Source organism: Papio anubis, chromosome 15, assembly GCF_008728515.1.
Source record: "Papio anubis isolate 15944 chromosome 15, Panubis1.0, whole genome shotgun sequence".
Taxonomy (NCBI): domain Eukaryota; kingdom Metazoa; phylum Chordata; class Mammalia; order Primates; family Cercopithecidae; genus Papio; species Papio anubis.
In genome coordinates this window covers 20260648-20280708 of record NC_044990.1, presented here as the reverse complement: position 1 = coordinate 20280708, position 20061 = coordinate 20260648, and the positions used below count along the sequence as shown (strand labels likewise).

At 36.8% G+C, this 20061-nt stretch overlaps 1 protein-coding gene across 2 annotated transcripts in view; it reads left to right on the top strand.

Moving 5' to 3' along the window:
• VWA8 (von Willebrand factor A domain containing 8) overlaps positions 1–20061 on the top strand; it is a 379623-nt gene that overhangs the window by 120417 nt on the left and 239145 nt on the right. For both annotated transcript variants that reach the window (XM_003913811.3, XM_021929568.2), the window contains 3 exons: positions 6869–7037; positions 9477–9554; positions 14906–15021. In XM_003913811.3, coding sequence (XP_003913860.2) covers positions 6869–7037; positions 9477–9554; positions 14906–15021 — 363 coding nt within the window. The remainder of the gene's footprint in view (positions 1–6868; positions 7038–9476; positions 9555–14905; positions 15022–20061) is intronic.

The window sequence follows — 20061 nt, the reverse complement described above, 5'->3', positions numbered from 1 at the left end:
TACTCAGTTTCCTGTGTTCTTTTTTCTTGTACCTTTTATTATTTAGATGTATGTTGAGCCTCCTGGGCAGAACTTCTAATTTTATTTTATTTTCTCTATTATGTTCTGTCAGGATCTTGGTCCGTCCTTAACTTTTCAGAGGTGAGATGTCCTAACAATGATTCTTCTTTGTTGTCTGAATATTTCTAACAGTTGAAAGCCGAATCCCTTTCCTTATCAGTAATTTTTCTTTTTACCTGAGAAACACACCATTTTCTTAATTTTGTTGTTAAACACAGTCATGTTACAGAATCTGCTTCTTTCTGATAGTATGGATTGTTGGTAATTTTTTTTTATCTTTGCTTAGCCTTAATTTAATTTTGTGACTTATTTTTGTCTTCTGAAGAATAAATATGTTCTTTTTTAGGGTTATAGTAGGTTAGATTCTTCTCTTAAGCTGCTTGGCAGTACTTCTTTCAGGACTGTGTTTATTGAGTAGAAGACTGACAGCTTGACTAAAAGACACAGCACAGTGCAAAAGCAGCAAATTTGTACTCAGTGAGGAAATTATTTCATGAGTTGTTCTTATAAGTAATATGACCCATTATCTAGCATGTGTTGATCCCATATGCTGGTCATAGCTAATATATCACTTTTGGCAGTAGCATTTGAATTCCACATTAGAAACTTATGACCCACATTGTCTGTCCTTTCATTTTGGTACTTAATCACAGAACTGAATTTTAGCAAAGGGATTATTTCTAATAGTCTTTAAAGAAACTCAGCTTTTATTTTATTTACTTATATTAATGCTTTTTTGTGGAAGATTTTGAGAGAGAGAAAGAGGTCAAAGGTAGAATGACAGGGAAGGTTTTTGTTTTCCTTTTTAAGAGGAAGCGTTGTGGAGGCTGGGGACGGTCAATGCTCAGAGGTGGTGTATCAGTTGCAGCTGCCTAACAGAAAGAACAGCTTCTACAGTCTTGTACAAATAAATAAATCTACCTCCAGGGGATCAGTACTCTTCAGACAACTTCTACTAATTTGTAGAATAATGCTTCCTGAGAGTTGGCTTTAAAGCTCTTGTTCCAACTGTAGCGTCTGGATGATGTTTTTGAACATGAATGTTATAATGGTAACCCATGGAGTCATTCACTCTCTAGGCTCCCAGAATAGTACCCAGATGATCTTATCTATAGACTGATGATTGGAGATAACGGATTTGGTGAGTGTAACTATTTGTTATTGAGTGTTAGCATTGCTTCATTCTTTCCTTCAGATTAAATGTTTATTGAGGATCAGCTCTAAGATGACACACTTGCTGCCATCTGTGGTGTACCACACATGAAGACAGATATATAAATAAATAAACACAATGCAGTTTTTTAGTGTTAGACTGCAGGTCTGTATAAAATGCTGTGGGAACACAGAAGACAAATTGACTAGTAACTGTGCCTTGAGAGGTTGGAAAAGGTTTCAAATGCTGTTTACACTCGTAGCTCCCAGGGTTTTCTCCTTGACCTTTTCTTTTCTTTGGGCAATGTCAGTCACTCTTATATCCTTATCTGTCATTGATATACTGAGCATTCTTTTTTTCTCTCTCTCTTTTCCCTCCCCTCCCCCTCTCCTCCCCTCCCCTTCTCTCCTCTCCCCTTCCCCTCTTTTCTTTTGTTTTGTTTCGTTTGGTTTTCTTTTCTTTTTTCTTTTCAATAGGGTCTCACTCTTTCACCCAGGCTGAGGTGCAGTGGTGCTATCATAGTTGACTGCAACCTCAAACTCCTGGGTTCAAGCTTTCCTTGTGAATAGCTGGAACTACAGGTGCATACCACCACACTAGACTAATTAAACATTTATTTTTGTAGAGATGGGGGTCTCTCTCTGTTGCCCAGGCTGCTCTTGAACTCCTAGCCCCAAGCAGTCCTCCCTCCTCACCCTCCCAAAGTGCTGGGATTACAGGCATGAGACACTGCACCCAGGCAATAGACTGAGCATTCTTTAAAAGCGCTTTCCAATTTAGTTTTCTCTGCTAAGTGCCATCTGACTACTAGATGTCTCTCCTTAATGTGTCTTAGAGACACTTTGAACTAATGTCTACAAACCTGCTATTCCTCTTAAATACCTTAACTTAGTGAATGAAACCCCTTCCTCTCCCCACACATAGGATACAAGTTTAAAGTGTCTGATCTATAAATTTGATCACATCACTGTTTAAGTCCTTCAGTGGTTTCCATCGCCTACAGTGTTTAGGGCCAGTATCTACACATGCCTGCCTTGTCGGCCTCGTCTTTCACCTCTCAGGACCAGCACAGCAAACTTCTGCTATTCCTTTAAGAGTAATGTCCTCTGTGAAACCTTCTCTGACATTCCTCTAGCCCTTTCCAAGGCCAAGACAGATTTAAGAGCTTCTTTGCTTCTAGACCCAGTTGGTAAATTTAGATACCTCTTCTGCTTTCAGAGAGGAAACTCAGGTAAAGGTAACTCTGTTAATCCAGTTTTAGTTGACCTTCTGAGTTAGCAATGTTTCCTTATGTGAACCTAGTAATTAGGAATATTTTGATGCCTTTTAATGACAAAGTCTATTAACTGAGGGTCTCAAAATTAACAGCTTCTAGCAGTGGGTTACTAACCCTTTAAGCTTTATAGTGTGAAACCCAGTTTCTAAACGATTAATTTGACTCCTTTGCCAACCTTCATTGTATAGTAATTCTCACCAAGACTATACATCTTGGTCATCTCTGGAGTGCTCTACTGGCTTTTATATTCTCTGCAGGTAACCACATGCCTAACATGCCCTTAGAAGGGTTAGAGTCTTCTTTTTTCATATTACAAGACACCAGGAATGCTGTGGACGTGGTGGTTAGATACAGTGTGATGGCCACAGACACCAGATACTATGCCTGTATTTCTCTCAGGAAATACAGACCAAAATAGAACTCCTTCCTTTGATGAGAAAAACTTCTTTAGGGAAAGGGGGAATATAAATACTATAGGATGCTAAATATGTCTTTTCCTGCTGTTGGCCAGACCATAAATGAGGGGGTTGAGAGTTTCTGTTGTTAACAGTTCATATTGCCAAGAAAGGGCTTCTGGTTATCTGGGGGAACAATAAAGATTAGTGGCCTAGTCTTAGATGTACTTATATATGCTCCAGTGTTTTTGCATTTTTATTAAATATTTCCTTTATATTTGTTGCTATTGAACACTGAAAACAGTTTATAATCTCTCAGTCTTAGTGGTGAACATAAGTGGACATTTGAGCACAATCCTTGATCGGTTATATTCTCTCAACCCTTTTACTATTACCCATATTTGAAGACTGAATCCAAGCACTATCTCCTAGCTTCCTAGAAACCTTATTATTTCTTTGCAAGCAAATCAGACCATATAAATTTAAAAAAAATAATTCTAGATAGATGCAGGATTTTATGCCCAAGTCTTTGTGTTTGATTTTCAAAACAAAAAGCCTTAAGGAAATTCTGATTTTGAAAATAATTTTTTCCGAACATTTTTGTAGTCAAGGAACCATTTGAAACCCTTTGCCTGTAAATGATGTAATCATTTGTTATTTTATGTTTTGAGTTTGTCCTGATTCAGAGAATGTACTTCTTACGTATTTATTCAGGACCAAGTTTGACTAGCTTTTGGCTGGGACACCGTAAGTTCAGTTCTTATTACTTACCTTTGTTTGTCCTTCCCACCAAAGATCTTCAAAAAGTTAATAGCACTGATGGTCATTAACAATAGCAATATACATGTATTTATTTAGCATCTGCTCTCTTCCCCAAGTATTACACTATGCCCTCGGTGGTATAAAGATGCATAAGGAATGTGTTCATGCAATTTGCTACACTGCACAGGAAAAAGGGGAAATAAGGTCTGTGTACAGAACTATATAACTCTAAGTTCTAAATTGGAACAGTAGTGTGGAAAACTAATGATGAAATCTGTTCTAGCTCATGATTGATGTCTTTGCAGAAACCTTCCGGATTATTCTTTCAAGTTCCCCAGTATACAAATTCAATGAAAATGTACCATAGGATTCCCTTTGAAAACTGGAGATTTTTGAAGTCTTTTTTTGTTTTATTAAAAGCTCCATTGAAGTATGATTGACATATAATAAACTATGCATATTTAGTGTGCACCATTTGATAATTTTTAATATTTATAAATACCCATGAAACCATCACCAATATCAAGATAATGAATGTATCTATAATCCTCAAAGTGTCCTCAGACCCCTTTGTTATCCCTGACTCCTGCCCCTTTTACCCTCCTGTCTTATCCCCAGGGTTCTGCTTCTGGTCATTATGTAGAGCTCACATTTTCTAGAGTTTTATACAAATGGAATCACACAGTGTGTGCTCTTTTTTTTGTCTGGCTTCTTTCACATAGCTTAAGTGTTTTGAGATCATCCATGTTGTTTGTACATTGATAGTTTGTTCCTTTTTACTGCTGAGAAGCATCAGAAAGTACTTTACAAAAACTCGTACTTATGCCCACAGACAAACATATTGACCTCAATATTTTTATTTTAAAAATCGTTTTAAACTATTTTTTTGCTCTCTAAATCTGTAATCTTTAGGAAATAATATCTTTTTGTCTGAAATTAAGCCATATCTATAGTTTCATTTTTTTGTTGTTGTTGCTAAATTTTTAGTAAAATTAAACCTAACCTTAATTTTAAATTTTAATGGCACTTATCTCATAATTTTTTCGTTATCTATCACTTCTTCAGTCTTTGTATTACCCACCAGTTTATCACATCACCTTAAGTATACAGCAGATCCTCTGCTCTCTAACTTTCAGGCTTGCGGAACCTAGCTAGCATCATTAGGAAATGACTTCCCGTGCAACGTATTTGTACGTAAGGAAGCCTTTAGGGAGAACGTAGCAAACAAAAAGGCCCTTCTCATCCTGTTATTCAGTAGTTTGGTGACTGTTTTTATAATCATTATACACACTTCTCTGCCTAACATATCAGCTCTCTTAGAAACTGCCTTCTTCAAATTTGGCCAGCTTACTCAAGTACCCTGCTGGAATCAATACTAAAAAGCAAGCTATTGACAATATACGTGCCAGTAAATGACCATCACCTTTAAATGTAAACCATTTAGCATGCTGTCATTTTAGTTGCTCTTTTAGTCCTAATTTTACAGCTCCACTGTGGTACCTGGCTTCCTGATCTGCTGGTTTAGAGATATACATTAGACTTCCCCTTTTGGCTTGCCTGTTGTATTTTGACTTTGTTTATTCCCTGATTTGGTATCCTTCACTATCTGAAGTGAGAAACTACATCTGCAGCTTTAATTTTGGATGGCCAAACCACACTCTTTCTCTCCTACCTTTTTTTGGTCCTAACTAGGAGAGAGGAGGATCAAGGATACATCCAACATCTGTTGCTGGGCTTTATGGCAGTTTTCTGGATTACAGCAAACCACTTAGCAGAAGTGGAAAATGGAAAAACCTCCCCCTCTGGCTTTCCCTCACAGGATTTTCTGTGTCCAGTTTCTGTCACGTGGCTGTCTAATTACTAGCAATCTTGAGCGATTGTGCTATCCTCTGGACTTTCAGGCACTATCCATGTTGTTATCCTTCCCTCTTTTTCCAGAACAACACTTTTGCACAGATTACTCCCCCAGACCCTGCTAAAACATCTGCAAATAAACCTTTTTCTTTCTACCTAGAGAAATAAGATGATATCTGGTAACTTTTGTGAATTCATTTCATCTAGGTCTTTCATGTGACCAATTTCTAAAAATTGGTTTTCCCTTTTTTTCAAATGGTGATGTGGCCTCTAAAATTACAAATTACGCCGTCAGGGACTTGGTAGACCTGCCTGTTGTATTGTTGGTACTTGGTCTTAACTCTTCAGAGTACTCATCTGATTCTTTCCGATTGTGTCCTACCTCCTGGTATTCTAGTTGCTTAGTCACTTAACTGTTGGGCTTTAATATAATGTTATAGTTAATGGTGAAATGCCAGTTATGTACCTATATTTTTGTTTTTCTGAAGCTCTTGGCAAGTGTTTATATTTTATCTCTCCTTTCTGTTAGCAAGAACTGTATTACCCTCAAAAAGCATATTTCTGCTGGGTTTTTGAGTAGAATTGATAAAAATGGACAATATTACCCACATGATTAAGATTCTGATGCGGGGTTTCTAGTTTTTCCAAAAGTAACTCAAGTCATTTCACAAACCAAAGGAAGTCTTGTCTTACTCCTCTGTGTGTCCTAGAAAATTTACATGCTTCCTCAGTTTCCCTACCAGAGAGTTTTAAAAGAGATCACTTTAAAATCGTAACTTTCCTATAAAAATCACAAAAGAGTGCATTCTATAAAGGTTTTATTTTCTCTGCCTTTTTAAGACTTAAGTGTTCTTATTCCCAATCTAAATTTTAAATTCAATCTAACCCTTTATGTTTCTTACATTTTCTGTACTGTAAAGTCTCCTTGTCCTGAATTGTGCTTCTTGGTCTTTCTGATGGACAAAAAGTGGGTTCCTTGTGAGACAGGAGATTCTGAAGGGCTTTTAAATGAATAAAGATGGTCTATATAATGAATGTGAACTGGGTGGGATTTTATTTCAAGACACTATGGAGAAAATATGTTGTAGGCATAACAGTATATCAAAAGCAGTGGTTTGTGCCAGGGCTGGAGTTTCATGAGTGGTTATTGTACAACATTTACTAGCAGTAGGTGATTTTTGTTTGTTTTGATCTTAGGTTCTTAGAATGTCCTGACTTTGTTTTTTTCAAAGCTAACTCTTTGGATAATAACATTGACATTATTAACAGCATGATAGCCCTAACATTGCCTGGACTTTAGTTACCATGATCTAATTTCTTACATGAAAGATATGTTATGTTTATTTATTTATTTTTTTCCTGTTTTAGATCCATTTTTCCAATCCATCCCTCCTTCAGAATCATCGCCTTGGCAGAACCCCCTGTTATCGGAAGCACAACACACCAGTGGCTGGGACCAGAATTCTTAACCATGTTCTTTTTCCATTACATGAAACCACTTGTGAAAAGTGAAGAAATCCAAGTGATTAAGGAAAAGGTAAGAAGAAAGTCAATCTTAGTCTGTTTTCTACAGCTAATCTCTTTTTAAGGCATTCTGATACACAGGCCAAAGTAAAGTTAGACATTTTTAGCTTTTTCTTCCCATTTACTCCCAAATTTCCTCATACAGTGGTGAAGGTCAGTGGTTCTTAAACTTCCACATTTTTCAGCATCATCTGGAGGACTTGGTAGAACACAGGTTTCTGGGCTCCATCTCCATAGTTTTTGAGCCACTAGATCTGGGATGGTATATTAAACTTTTTATTTCTAACAAGTTCTCAGGTGACACTGATGCTGCTGGTCTGGGAACCACACTCTAAGAACCACAGATGTGGCCTGTCTCGCCTCTTTCCTCAGGTGGAGGCCAGTTTGGAATCCCTTTTATTTTTCTATTTAGTCAAAGGTGACTATTTTAAGTCCCTATTATAAAGGGAGGCCAGGCACATAAATAGTAAGTAGTCCTGGTCTCTCAAGACTGTAATGTATCCTGTACTTGCCTGATTAGTACTTTGATGACTTCTCATGTGTGTAATCCATTATTTCAATGTGTGCCTTAATCAAGCATTGTGGTTAGCACTTCTAGAGTTTTAGAACTGCACTCTTCAATGCAGTAGCGCTAGCCACGTTAAATTATTATTATTATTATTACTATTTGTTTGAGACTAAGTCTTGCTCTGTTGCCCAGGCTGGAGTGGTATGATCTTGGCTCACTGCAACCTCTGCCTCCTGGGTTCAAGGCTCCCGCCCCAGCCTCTCAAGTAGCTGGGACTACAGGTACACACCACCACAACTGGCTAATTTTTCTATTTTTAGTAGAGACAGGATTTCACCATGTTGGCCAGGCTGGTCTTGAACTCCTGGCATCAATTGATCTGCCCACCTCGGCCTCCCAAAGTGCTGGGATTATAGGCATGAGCCACCACGCCTGACCATGTTAAATTAATTTTTAAAAAATTTGGCCAGGTGTGGTGGCTGACGCCTGTAATCCCAGCACTTTGGGAGGCCAGAGGGGGAGGATCACCTGAAGTCAGGAGTTCGAGACCAGCCTGGCCAACATGGCAAAACCTTGTCTCTGCTAAAATACAAAAAGTTAGCCAGGCATGGTGGTGTGCACCTGTAATCCCAGCTACTCGGGAGGGTGACACAGGAGAATTGCTTGAACCTGGGAGGTGGAGGTTGCAGTGAGCTGAGATCACACCACTGCACTCCAGCCTGAGTGACAGAATGAGACCCTGTCTCAAAAAAAAAAAAAAAAAAATTCTGTTTCTCAGTCACTTTTCAAGTACTCAGTATCTACATGGAGCTTTTGGCTACCATATTAAACAGCGTAAATACAATGCTCATCATCATAGAAGGTTCTATTGGACAGTACTTTTCTAGATCACTAATTAGTAACTTTCTATTTAAATACATTTATTCCCTTTGAAACATCTGAATGATCTTATTAATTGTAGGTCTTGTAAGCATGGTTGTAAATAAAGGCATAGGTTTTAGAGTTTAACTACTTGGCTCTCAATGTGAAATCCACTACTTATTAGCTTCTAGATCTTGAGTAAATTACTTAGTCATAGTTTCCTCATCTAAAAATGGGGATAATACTATTTATTACATCATAGGATTGATTTAAAGAATAAATGAAAGAAAGTATATGTGGACTAGGACTTAGCATTTAAAAAAATTCTAATTACTTACATGACCAATGAAACCCTAAGCAGTATTCTTCTAAAATTGTCACACTGTCCTAGTCATTGTTTTAATATCTTTTTTTGAGCTTTTAAAATTAAAACCTTAAATTTGTTATTCCTTAAACAAAAATTGCTTATAGCTTAATGAAGTACTTAATTGAAGTTTGTTATAGTTAAAAGCAATTGATATGTGTTATTTGGGCAATTGCTCTCCCAAGTTCATTGATATGTTGATCATAGCCCTCAAGTATGTGTTTTACATGTTTTTGGAAAAATGGACACCTTGAGTATCCATTCCTTAAATAAGTGTACCTTATGTCACTTAGATATGTATGTAAGATTGCTGCTAAATAAAGGAACTTGGTTTCAGTAAGAAGACACCTAATTAGTGCTTAAAATACCATGCTGAAGTTAACAAAATAGGAAATGATGATACATGAAAAGTTCTTTATGGGCCAGTTTTAAATTGTGTTAAAGGCTCCCTTCAGTTTTATCTTGGTGATAGAATTGTATATGGAGAAGAGTGTCTTGGTTTAAATTACCTGATTCTTAAAGAGAAAGCAGGGGTTTCAGTGTTTCCTAAGAGGTTGAATAAGCAACTTTATCTGCAAGTTAAATATGTAACCAACAATGAATGACTTTTCTAAACATGTAATTCTAATAGTATTTGCTAAGTAGTCATAATTTCTGATTGATTGATCACATATCCCAATTTATTTCTTCTGTTTGTCCTCAACTCTCTCAAAAAATAGGTCCCAAATGCACCTCAGGAAACTCTGGATAAATTATTATCATTTACACACAAACTCAGAGAAACACAAGATCCAACGGTAAGTCTAGGCTTTTTCCACTGGATTTTCTATTGTTGACCTGCTGCTGGTTTTCTTTTCTTAGAATTCAGGACTTAAAATCTGTTTTTTAAGATGATATTTTATTTTTCAGAATCCCTTATGCTATGCCTTTGTTTTATGCGTATGGTTTACTCCAGTTTCCTTGATTTTAACATTTCTTCCAGCTGCTCCTCGCTGATGTTGTAGAAAGAAACTTGTAGCTGCAGAGTACTTCATGTTCATGGGGGCTGCTTCTCTGTCCCCTCTGTCTCCTACACTGAGCAGTGTTATCTATTCTAATAGCTTCAAGTACCTACCACAAGTTAATGCCTACATCTTTATCTTCAGCTTCTAACTTCTCATTTCTGATTGACTTGTATTTCCATTCCCAGATGGCATGTTAGAAACATAAAGGGCTGTCACTGTTGAACTCTGTGAGTCTCAGTGTTCTCATCTGTAAAATGGGAACAGTACCATCTACCTCATAAAATGGTCTCAATGATTAAACATAAAAATGTGTGTAAAGAATCTACTTCTTAGTAACTGCTTACTAAATGTTAATTTCTTTCACTTTTCCTCTGGATACACTGAGATCATTGTAAATTCACATATCTTATACAACTAAACTGTCTTTCCACTTTAAATCTATTCCTATTCTTGATTTAATTTCCTGGCTTTGTTAATAATCTAGCTGCAAAATTACCTAAATTAGAAACCTTGACATCATTGTTGATTCCTTGCTTTCCTGCTGTCTTCACTTAATCTGAAAACAGATCTTACTAGTTTAGCATCTTGATGTCTCATCTGTTCTCTTATCTATTGTCAGTAACTGTCCTAGTAGTGGATTTCATAATCTTTCTCCTGGAATATTATATCCTCTTGACTGCCTTCTTTATCAATAATTCATTCATCATGTGACTCTCTAGTAATTTCCTTTTGTTGTTGTAACAAGTTACCATAAATTGATGGCTTAAGATAATAGAAATTTATTTTCTCTTTGTCTGGACAACAAAAGTCTGAAATCAGTATGACTGAGCCGGAATCAAAGTGTCAGCAGGACTGCACTCCATCGGAGGCTCCAGGGGAGAATCTGTTCCTTGCCTCTTCTGGGTTTTGGTGGCTGCCAGCATTCCTTGACTATTGCACTCACCATATCAATCCTGCCTTCATCTTTACATTACCTTCTCCCCTGTGTTTGTGTCAAATCCCCCTCTTTCTCCTTCCTTCAAGGGTATATAAGATTGCATTTAGGGTCCACACACATAGTGCAACATAGTCTCCACATCTCAAAATCCTTATCTTAATTTTATTTGCAAAGTCAATTTTGCCATAGAAAGTAACATTGACAGTTTCCAGAGATTAGGATGTGGATTTTTGGGGGGATAAGGGTGGTCACTTTCTGGCTGTCACAGGTCCCCTGTTAATTCCCCCTCTGGGGCCTCATTCCAAATACTTTCTCCTTTACCCATTGTTTTCAGCTACACTGGTGTCTTTGTTGTTCCTTGAACTTACTAGTGCCTGCCCCAAGGCCTTTGCCACTTGGTGTTTCCTCTGCCTAGATTATTCTTCCCTGGATAGCTGCATGTTTATTCACTTTCCTTTTGGGATTTGCTCAGGTGGTCCCCTTTTCTGTGAGGCCTTCCTGAAGCACTCTAGAATCAAATTTCTATTCCATTTTATTTCTATCCCTCTTTCTGCTTTAAGGTTCTTTATAGGGCTTCTTACTCTGTTACATAATGTATGTTTTACTCACTAAGTTTTTGTTGTCTATCTTCCTTCACTCGAATTTCAGTTCCAGGATTGCCGGGAGTTTTTCTTTGTTCCCTGTAGTCTCCCCAGCATCTGGAACTTTGCACAGTAGCTATTCCTGATTTGCACAGTGTTCCTGCTGCGCAAAGTTCCAGATGCTGGCAGTACTACAGAGAACAAAGTTAGAGATTAGTAATGTATTCCACAAGTATCTGTTAAATAAATGGATGGATGAATCTTCCATATTGTCCCTGGAATGATCTTTCCCAAATCCATTTCCTAAGTTCTTCCCCTTGTTTAAAACCATTAAGGGATTGACTGTCTTTGCCTGTAGACTGAAGACAGCCTGCTAAACATACCTGCTGAGTTCTCTCTAATCCTAAGCTGCTCATCAAGCCTCAGTTTCTACAAACTCTCTTGAAGCATTCTCAACTCTTCCCACACTTAGCTTCTTGCTATTTTCTAATCCCATCTATACTCAGATGTCTCTGCCTTAGATAATGTCTAGAATGTGCTTTCCCTCCATCCAGTTGTCCCTTCATTTCTCTCTTCTGTTAAGTCTCTCTCAGCCCCCTTAGGCAGCAGTAACTAATATCTCCAATCTGCTTTCATGACACTTGACATACATTTCTGATGTTGACCTATCGCAGTTGTATTATAATTTACTTTTATTTCCCCAGTTGCTATTTGAACTCCTTGAGACTGTCTTATTTGTTCTTTTATTCCGATTTCCCTTCCTGCTGCCTGGCACATAATAGACACTTAAATCTTTGGTGAATTAATGAATAAATTGATTAATTAAAATTTTATTAACAGATTGTCCCTAGAGTTTTCTCTTCTTTAGAACATGCTATATTTTCATTCTTTTATAAAAATGAAGAATAGAAAAATAATGTTTAATAATTTCTGATGAGAACCTTTATGTTTTTAAGCTGAAGTATTTCTAATCATGCTAATATGAACAAACTCTTTGAGGTGTACTCTTAAACTGTATAACCATGGTAACTAGGGGAATGTGCTTCATATCTTCACCCCCCCCCTTTTTTTTTGCAAGATAAAACTGCAGTTAGAAATTTGATATTATAAATGTTAAATACATTAGGAATTTTTAAAGTATACTCTCAATTTTTAGTTGATAATCATGTGAGAGCAGAGATTACCAAACCCTTTATTCAGCACTTAAATGGCTCAACACGAAGCTTATCTCTCATTTTCTCAACCCTGGTTATTATTGCAAACCATTTTGGTGCTTTCAACTAGAAGAACTGGAGAATTGGTGTTCAAATATATGCGCATTCCTTATTGATCACTGGAATGAAATGTGAAGCCTGAATTCAGTGTCATGCTTAGAATGAGATTAGAATGTTATACCCTAAAAAATTACCCTATGGTTTCACAGGACTCTTATAAGAATCCTCTGGTTGGAGTCATTTGTCAAATATTTTTTATGATTAATATAGGAATTTTTCATGGTCCTAGGTATTAAAAATGGGAATTTCTGAGTTATATTTGACTTTTCATATCAATCATACTGCCTGAATTTTATCCTCAATACATCTTTCTTTCTCATAGCAAGTCAGTTGCCAAGTTTGTTGTATCCTACCTCTCCATTCTTGTTGCCATAACCTTACTGTCGGACTTTTTCCTTTTATAGGCTGATTATTGAAGTAGCTTTCTGTTTCCTGTCTCAATTCTGTCTGTCCTTCAACTACTTTCTATACTGCTGCTAATTTAAATTAGGAAGTAGGCTAGTAATAACCTGATTCTAAAATCATGTTTTAACTTTACACATAGCAGAATCCTAGTGCCTTTAAGAATAAAGCCAAACCCCTCAGAGGTCTTTAGGTCTCATAGGTCTTTGTTGTTTGAGAGCAAGCCTTCCAGCAGGTCTTTCTAGTAAAGCTGGCCTGGTTCCTCATGTTCTACTTGCGGTTCCATTCCTTTTGCTTTCATGCCTTTGATCAGAGGATTTCTTGTGCCTATTTGAATATTTTAACTGCCTGTAACAACTGTCTACTGTTCCACTTATTTTAGCATTGAAGTATATACTATTTTGAATTGTAATTTATGATTTATTATATTTGAATATTATCTCCATGTCTGGAATGCAAATTAATTGAAAACAAGAATGGACCTAATGTCTCCTTGTAAATGAGTTCTTTGAAACTTAGAATGTGTTTTTTAATAGAAGAAAGGATATGTGGTGGTCATTCTTCCAACCTAATTCCCAAAGGAAATATAATACTAATATAGCTGAAATGGAATACTAACAGCAGACCAATATCTCATGGAGATGTGAAATACACAAGGAAGGATAAATTAATTTTTTTCTTCTTTGGGACATACAGAGATGACCTTAGGTGGAACATTAAAACAAGCAAATGTGCAGTGTGTCTTTGACATTCTCCCTTCATCCATTCTGAACCCTTTGTGAATTTCATAGAGTCCCCTTCTCCAGGCCCTTGAGTGCTCAGGGCCACTTTACTGCCCTCTGTGACATTTCATACTGGCCTGTCTTGCCCTCCCAAAGGTCCAGTTGCTTCAAAAGTGCTTCTGTCCTCTGGTTTTCAGTGAAAAATCACTGTCTTCTAATACTGCTGATCTAAGTTAGGAATTAGGCCGTAATAATCTTATTTACTAAACATATGCTAATATGTAGGTCCCATCACCTTTCTCTGCTGGGTTTTTTGTTTTCATTTTGAGGAGGCTGACTTTTTAAATAACAGTTGTTGCCATTTGTTGAGCACCCATATGTGTGTGACATGTGCTAAGAACTTTAGAATCATTTTCTAATTTAGCCTTCATAACAATCTTAAAGGTGAGGGCATTACTATTGCCATTTTAAAGGTGAGGGAACTGAGGCTTGGAAAGGTTAAGTAATTTGCCAAGGTCACACAGCTAATAAATAGGATACCGACTTATCTGATTCCAAAGCCTATAAACTTTACCATTATATTATGCTGCCTGCCAAAAGGATTTCAACAAATATTTATTGAGTATTTACCATGTCCTGAGTTCTATACTAGCGACTCTATTCATGGAATTTTGGGAAATGTAAGATAACAAAGTGAAATTATTCTGACAGCATAGGGGAAGGATTCAAAACAGCAAGCTGCAACACAAGTGACAAATTGGTTGACACCTCTGTGGTCAACAGCCTAAATTGTTTACAACTCTTTTTTGCTATTTTTAGAAACCACAGATTTGCTTAAAGCTTTAAGCATTTTCATGGTATCTTAACACCTTGGCTTTGTGTAAGCAGAAAAAGTGAACAGTCCATCGTACAGCTTAAGTCCAGTGTGACCTTTGTTGCGTAACATTCTTCCCCCGTTGCCCCTCCTGCCTCCAACTTAGCACAGTTAAAATACATTAATTAAATTTAATTGATAAATACTTTAAATAGATTTTTTAAAAACTGTCTTCAAGGATGTTTTAAGTGTAAATTGGTTTCTGTTTATTTTTATTTATAATTAATTAACAGCACATACTTTAACTTTGGCCTTACCCCTTCAGGAATAATGAATTCTGCTGTAACAGCCATCTAAAGGGACTTTAGCAAGTTGAAACAAGACTCTTAACACAATACATTTGTCTTTGGATAGGCACAATCATTAGCGGCCTCACTTTCTACCAGACAACTGTTGCGAATTTCTCGTCGGCTGTCACAGTATCCTAATGAAAATCTTCACAGTGCTGTTACTAAAGCCTGCCTTTCCAGGTAAATATATTCTTCTTTCTCACTGCATGTTAAGTTTCTGGATCTTCACTAAAACTATAACATAAGTTTAACTGATGGTGTATATTCCCAATCCTTCAAAATATATTGGTCTGAATATAGAGCTATTTCATCCTTGCCTTCCCTCATTAGAACTTTAGTACAACATATTATCTTTTAAAATTAATTTTTGGTGCCAGCATCACCAGAAGCAGATGCTGGTACTATGCTTCCTGTACAGCCTGCAGAACCATGAGCCAAAATAAAACCTTTTTTATTTACTAAAAAAATAAAATATAAAATTAATTTTTATCCTTAATTTGTATGGGTACACAGTCAGTGTGTATATTTGTGGGGTACATGAGATACTTTGATACAGGCATACAATATGTAATAATCACAACAAGGTGAATGCCATGTCCATCATCCCAAGCATTTATCATTTCTTTGCATTATGAACATTCCAATTATACTTTTAGTTACTTAAAAATGAACAATAAATTGTTGTTGACTATAGTCACCTTGTTGTGCTATCAAGTACTGGATCTTCATTCTATCTAACTATGTTTTTGTACCTATTAACCATTCCCTTCCCCACTTCCCACTACCCTTCCCAGCCTCTGGTAACCATCCTTCTACTCTCTCTTTATGAATTTTATTGTTTTAATTTTTAGCTTTTAAAAATGAGTGAAAACATGTGAAGTTTGTCTTTCTATGCATGGCTTATTTCACTTTAAATAATGTGCTGTAGTTCCATTCATGTTGTTGCAAATGACAGAACTTCATTCATTCTTTTTTACGGCTGAACAGTACTCTCTTGTGTATGTACAACATTATCTTTATCCATTTGTCTGTTGATGAACACTTAGGTTGCCTCCAAATCTTAGCTATTGTGAATAGTGCTGCAATAAACATGGTAGTGCAGACCTCTCTTCAATATATGGATTTTCTTTCTTCTGGGCATATACCTAGCATATACCTAGGATTGGTGTGTCATATGGTTGTTCTAGTTATGGTTTTTTTTTTTTGTTTTTTGTTTTTTTTTGAGGAACTCTATACAGTTCTCTGTAGTGGTTATACCAATTTACATTTCCACCCACAGTGTACAAGGGTTCCCTTTTCTCCACTTACTTGTTGGTATTTGTTATTGTCTATCTTTTGGATAAAAGCCATTTTAACTGGGGTGAGGTGATACCTTGTTATAGTTTTGATTTGCATTTCTCTAATCATCAGTGATGTTGAATACCTTTTCGTATACCTGTGTGCCATTTGTATCTCTTCTTTTGAGAAATTTCTATTCAGCTCTTTCATGCATTGTGTAATCAGATTATTAGACTTTTTCCTACTGAGTTGTTTGAATTAATATATTTTATCAATTCCTTGTCAGATGGATGATTTGCAAATATGTTTTCCCATTCTGTGAGTTGTCTCTTCACTTCATTGACAATTTCCTTTGCTGCAGAAGAAGCTTTTTAACTCTATGTGATCCTATTTGTCCCATTTTTGCTTTGGTTGCCTGTCCTTCTGGGGAATTACTTAAGAAATATTTGTCCTGACCAACATCTTGGAGAGTTTTTCCAATGCTTTTTTTTTTAGTAGTTTCATAGTTTGAGGTCTTAGATTTAATTCTTAATCCATTTTGATTTGATTTTTGTATATGGCAAGAGATAGGGGCCTACTTTCATTCTCCTGCATATGGATATCCAGTTTTCCCAGCACCATTTATTGAAGAGATTGTCCTTTCCCCAATGTATGGTCTTGACACCTTTGTCAAAAATGAGTGCACTGTAGATGTATGAATTTGTTTCTGGGTTCTCTATTCAGTTCCATTGGTCTATGTATCTGTTATGCTAGTAACATGCTGTTTTGGTTACATAGCTCTGTAGTATAATTTGAAGTCAGGTAATGTGATTGCTTCAGTTTTGTTCTTTTTGCTCAGGATGGCTTTGGCTATTCTGGGTCTTTGTGGTTTCATATAAATTTTAGGATTATTTTTCTATTTCTGTAAAGAATGTTTGATATTTTGACAGGGATTACATTTAATCTGTAGATTGTTTGCAGTAGTATGGACATTTTAACAGCATTGATTGTTCCAATCCATAAACATGGAATATCTTTCCATTTTCTGGTGTCCTCTTCAATTTCCTGCATCAGTGTTTTATAGTTTTCATTGTAGAGATCTTTCCCTTCTTTGGTTAAGATTATTCCTATATATATTATTTTATTTGTAACTGTTATAAATTGGATTACTTTTTAAAATTTCTTTTTCAGATTGTTCACTGTTGACATACAGAAATGCTACTGATTTTTGTATGTTGATTTTGTGTCCTGGAACTTTACTGAATTTGTTGATCAGTTCTAATAGGTTTCCGTTGGAGTCTTTAGGTTTTTTTTTCAAGTGTAAGCTCATATCATCTGCAAACAAGGATAACGTAATTTCTTCCTTTCCAGTTTGAATACTGTTCATTTCTCTCTCTTATCCAATTGCTCTAGGGAGGCTTTCCACTATTGTGTTGGATAACAGAGGTGAAAGTGTGTATCCTTGCCTTGCTTCAGATCTTGGAGGAAAGGCTTTCTGTTTTCCCATTCAGTATTGATATGGGTTGGATCTGTGTCCCTGCCCAAATCTCGTGTCTAATTCTAATCCCCAGTGTTGGAGGTGGGACCTGGTGGGAGATGACTGGATCGTGGGGGTGGATTTCCCCCGTGGTGATGGTCTCATGACAGTGAGTGAGTTCTCATGAGAGCTGGTTGTTTAAAAGTTTGTGGCACCTCCCTGCCTCTCTTTCTCCTGCTCTGACAATGTGAAGTGCTTGCTCCCCTGTTGCCTTCTGCCATGATTTTAAGTTTCCTGAAGCCTCCCCGTAAGGCAAGAAAATGCCAGCGTCATGTGTCCTGTAAAGCACCATGAGCCAATTAAAATTATTTTCTTTATAAATTACTCAGTCTCAGATATTTCTTTATAGTAGTAGAAAAACGGACTAACACAAGTATGATACTAGCTGTAAGTCTGTAATATATGGCTTGTATTGTGTTGATTATTGTGTTGAGGTATGTTCCTTCTATACTCAGTGTTTTTTTTGAAAAGTTTGTTTATTTTTATTTTATTAGTTATTTTAAATATGTAATCTCACGTTGTCGCCAGGCTGTATAGTTTTTGTCTTGAAGTCTATTTTGTCTGGTATAAGTATAGTGACTCCTGTTTTTTGTTTGTTTGTTTCTTTTGACATGGAGTATTTTTTTCTGTCCCTTTATTTTCAGCCTATGTATCATCATATGTGAAGTGTGCTTGTTGTAGACAACAGATCATAGTGCAGTAGCTATTCACAGGTGCAATCTCCCTGCTGATCAACACAGGAGTTTTGACTGGCTCTTTTTCCAACCTGAGCCAGTTCACTCCTCCTTAGGCAACCTGGTGGTTCCCCACTCCTGGGAGATTACCATATTGATGCTGAACTTAGTGTGGATACCCTAGTCAGTATAGTGCATTACAACCCAGAACGCCTGGGCTCAAGCTATTCTCTTGCCTCAGTCTCCTGAGTAACTGGGACTACAGTGGTGCCCAGCTATCCTCATCATTTAGAGGGTTTTCATCATGAAGGGATGTTGAATTTTACAAAATTCTTTTTCAGCATCAATTGAAACAATCATTTGTTTTTTGCTTTTCATTTTATTGATATGATGTATCACATTGACTGATATGCATATGTTTATCCATGCTTGCATCCCTGGCACAAATCCTGCTTGGTCATGATGAATGATCTTTGTAATGTGTTGTTGAGTTTGGCTTGCTACTATTTTGTTAAGGACTTTTTCATCAACATTTGTCAAATATATTGGCCTGTAGTTTTCTTATTTTGATATGTCTTTCTCTGGTTTTGGTATCGTGGTAATAGTGGCCTTGTAGAACCAGTCTGGAAATATTCCCTCCTCCTCTATTTTTCAGAATGGTTTCAGTAGGATTGGTATTAGTTCTTCTCTAAATTTTTGGTCAAATTCAGCAGGCAAGCTATCAGGGCCCAGACTTTTCTTTGCTGAAGACTTTTTATTATGGTGTCAATCTCGTTACTTGTTATTGGTTTGTTCACATTTTGTATTTCTTCATAGTTCAGTCTTGGGAGGTTGTGTGTGTTTAAGAATTTCTCCATTTCTTCTTGGTGTTCCAGTGTATTGGCATATAGTTCCTCATGGTAGTGTCTAATGATCCTTTGTATTTCTGTGGTAACAGTTCTAATGTCTCCCTTTTCATCTCTGATTTTATTTATTTGAATCTTCCTTTTTTCTTAGTTGGGGTAAAGGTTTGTCAATTTTATTTTTGCAAAAAACTAACTTTTCATTTCATTAATCTTTTGCATTTTTTTTTTTTTTTTTTTTGAGATGGAGTCTCACTCTGTCGCCAGACTGGAGTGCAGTGCGTGATCTCTGCTCACTGCAGTCTCTGCCTCCCGGGTTCAAGCAATTCTCCTGCCTCTGCCTCCTGAGTAGCTGGGATTACAGGCACGTGCCACCACACTCAGCTAATTTTTGTAGTTTTTTTTTTTTTTCCCTGAGACAGTCTTGCTGTGTTGCCCAGGCTGGAGTGCAGTGGTATGCTCTTGGCTCACTGCAACCTCTGCCTCCCAGGTTCAAGCTATTCTTCTGCCTCAGCCTCCCGAGTAGCTGGGACTACAGGCACACACCACCATGCCTGGCTAATTTTTTTATTTTTAGTAGAGATGGAGTTTCACCATATTGGCCAGGATGATCTCAATCTCCTGACCTTGTGATCTGCTGGCCTCGGCCTCCCGAAGTGCTGGGATTATATGCGTGAGCCACCATGCCCAGCCTATCCTTTGCAAGTTTTAATTTAAATTTCATTTGTTTCTGCACTGATATTTATTATCTCTTTTCTTGTACTAATTTTGGGTTTGGTTTGCTCCTGCATTTCTAGTTCTCCAAAATACATTGTTAGGTTGTTTGAAGTTTTTCTACTTTTTTGATGTAGGCTCTTATTGCTATAGACTTTTCTTTTATACTGCTTTCGCTATATCCTATAGGTTTTGG